The sequence below is a fragment of the Arachis ipaensis genome, chromosome B09 (genome assembly GCF_000816755.2).
Source record: "Arachis ipaensis cultivar K30076 chromosome B09, Araip1.1, whole genome shotgun sequence".
In the NCBI taxonomy this organism is placed as follows: Eukaryota; Viridiplantae; Streptophyta; class Magnoliopsida; order Fabales; family Fabaceae; genus Arachis; species Arachis ipaensis.
In genome coordinates this window covers 6,057,345-6,060,358 of record NC_029793.2, presented here as the reverse complement: position 1 = coordinate 6,060,358, position 3,014 = coordinate 6,057,345, and the positions used below count along the sequence as shown (strand labels likewise).

Here is a 3,014-nt window from a genome sequence, read left to right as displayed (position 1 = left end):
TATTTTAACTTTTTTTTTTTGTCTTTTATTTTTTATTTTAATTTATTTTTTTATTTCAATTATTGTTATCTCTTGTGTATCATTAGTCTTCATTTTTATATGTTTTTTTACAGGTGCAGGGAATAACAAACCTCAAGGAGAGATCGATTTGACACTCAAGCTCTAAAAGAATGTATACAAAATAGATTAAAAAATTATTAGATTTTATTAACGTGTACTAGGATTAGTATAGTTTCTATTGACAAGCATTTTAGTTAATTACTAATATATTTGTTTATTTTATTTATTATATTAATCTTTTTTTTTTTCCTCTATCAATATTGCATTTTTTTTGTTATTGTATCACCGATAACATTTTGTTAATATTTTTATTAGTACTAAATTTTTTCTCTGATGTCATTATTAAATAATTTCGGTTCATTTCTTTGTTTAATGGGATTTATTTAGATCCAAAAATAAATTCTATGTGTTTTTGTTAATAATGAAATCTTTTTAACTATTTGTTTAAATATGAACTAATTTTGGTTCATTTGTGTGTTAATTGAGGTTCACTTGTTAAGAATGAAATTATTTATCATCACTTTATTCAATTGTATTAAATTCTACTCTATTCTATTCAATTAGTTTAATTTTAAACAAGTAGTCAAAAAAATTTAATTATGAACAAAAACACATTCAATTTATTTTTGTATCCAAATGAACATCAATTAAACTAAAAAATAAATCGAGAAATAAAAAATTTGGTCATCAAATGAATCGAAATTAACGAAATTAATTTCGTTTTAAAGAAGCAGTAAAAAAGATTCCATCATTAACAAAAATACATCCAATTCATCTCTGGATCCAAATAAACTTCAATTAAAAAGAAAAAAAGAAAAAACAAGAAAGATCATTTAAGAATAACGAAAAATAAAGAAAATAAAAAAATAAAGAATAACGCGAAATAAAGAAGAAAAATTTGCGTTAGTGAAGCAGACTGTGTAACGAGTAGCTTTTGTTGAATTTGAGCCATGGCATCTACTTATAGGAACTACTTACCATCATCTCAGTCTAATATGCAAAATTATTAATTCAAATTTTTCTGCTTTTAGTCATAATAGTAGAACATTAGGGATGCAACAACCACAAGCAATGATTCATAATAGGTCTTCAATTGCACTTGGATCTGGGAAATCAAATCATGAATCTTCAATGCAGCAGGCATCAGATGCCACCGCAACCAAACAGAGAAGTACTGCCGCAAAAAGATATATTGCAAGTAAATTGACTAAATCTCCATAATGGTCCCCAAGATTGATGCCGTACATCAAAATTGTCTCTGAGATTTCAATTGCACCAATAACGTCCCTGAGATTGGAAAAATTGCACCATAGTGGTCCCTGACCCGTTTTCCGTTAACGGTGCGCTGACGTGGCTTGATGACGTGGATTTTTGGTGACACGTGTCACCTCATGGTTTGGCCACGTGTAACGATATGATGATGTGTCGGTCAACGACACGTGGCAAGCTGACATGGATGGGTATGCCACGTGTCACAATGCTATTTTGCCACGTGTCAGATTATGCCACGTGTCGCAATGCTATTTGTCCACGTGTCATCCACGATGTCATCGTTACATGTGCACCAAATTGGTCCCTTACTTTGCATCTAATGACTCATTTTAGTCCCTGAAATTGAATATTGTGCACCAAATTAGTCCCTTCATCAATTTTTTCTCATTTTTTTTTATAAATTTAAAATTCTCATTATATATTTGAATACACTAATTTTAATTTTATCTTTTCACAAGTTATTTAAATACAAGTGTTTTTATAAAATATTTTTAAAATATTAGTTTTAATTATACAATTTTTTTCTACAATATTTTATTAAAAGAATTATGTGACATATTGATATTGATTTAATAAAGTCATTAGATGCAAAGTAAGGGACTAATTTGGTGCACATGTAACGATGACATCGTGGATGACACGTGGACAAATAGCATTGCGACACGTGGCATAATCTGACACGTGACAAAATAGCATTGTGACACGTGGCATACCCATCCATGTCAGCTTGCCACGTGTCGTTGATCGACACATCATCATATCGTTACACGTGGCCAAACCATGAGGTGACACGTGTCACCAAAAATCCACGTCAGCGCGCCGTTGACGAAAAACGGGTCAGGGACCACTATGGTGCAATTTTTCCAATCTCAGGGACATAATTGGTGCAATTGGAATCTCAGGAACAATTTTGGTGCACGGCGTCAATCTCGGGGACCATTATAGGGATTTAGTCCAAGTAAATTTGTTATCCCAATAGTCACGGTTGAGTTTAGGTGAAAACATGAATCTAAACCAAACAAGTAAACAACAACAACCAGGTAATTGTAGCATTACATGAATTACAGTTATATAGCTTTTAATTTTATCATCATCAATTCATCATGTTTAAGTATATGTTTCTTGACATGTGATTCAAATATTTGTGATAGGGAGAGTTTAAGTATTATTTTAAGGTTATTAGTTGATATTTTTAAAATAGTAGAGTATTAGGAGTCAGTAAATTTTGTAATTTGTAGTCATTAATTAGTTATTATTGGTGTGAAATTTTTTTTTTTGCCAAATTTTAATAAAAGTGCTGATAGAAACTTTTTCTTTAGAATATTTATTTAAGGGTAAAGTATTTTTTTCTTTAAAAGTTTATAATTTTTTTTAAAAGTGCTGATATCTAAACGTTTTCGATTTATTCAATTGCGTTGTTGACGTTTTTAATTTTATTCCCAATATTTTAGATGAAGATAACATCCAGGATAATTTTGATACATACAGAAAATATCAGGGACAAAATTAAGTAACATTAAAAGTCACGAGTATTTTTTGAAAAAAAATTACAAACGTTAAAGAAAAAAACATACTTTTTTATTAATTTAATTTGATGTATTTTAATTTTTTTTATTTAATTACTAGATTAGATTTTATGTCAATAAATTTAGGATTTTTATTATTTTAACCTTAGAAGAGAT

The 3,014-nt window shown here is 29.1% G+C and overlaps 1 protein-coding gene across 1 annotated transcript in view; it reads left to right on the top strand.

The window, feature by feature from the left end:
* LOC107614741 (zinc finger protein ZAT11-like) overlaps window positions 1–166 on the top strand; it is a 1,621-nt gene extending 1,455 nt beyond the window's left edge. Inside the window, exon 2 of the mRNA XM_016316879.1 lies at window positions 114–166. Coding sequence (XP_016172365.1) covers window positions 114–166 — 53 coding nt within the window. The remainder of the gene's footprint in view (window positions 1–113) is intronic.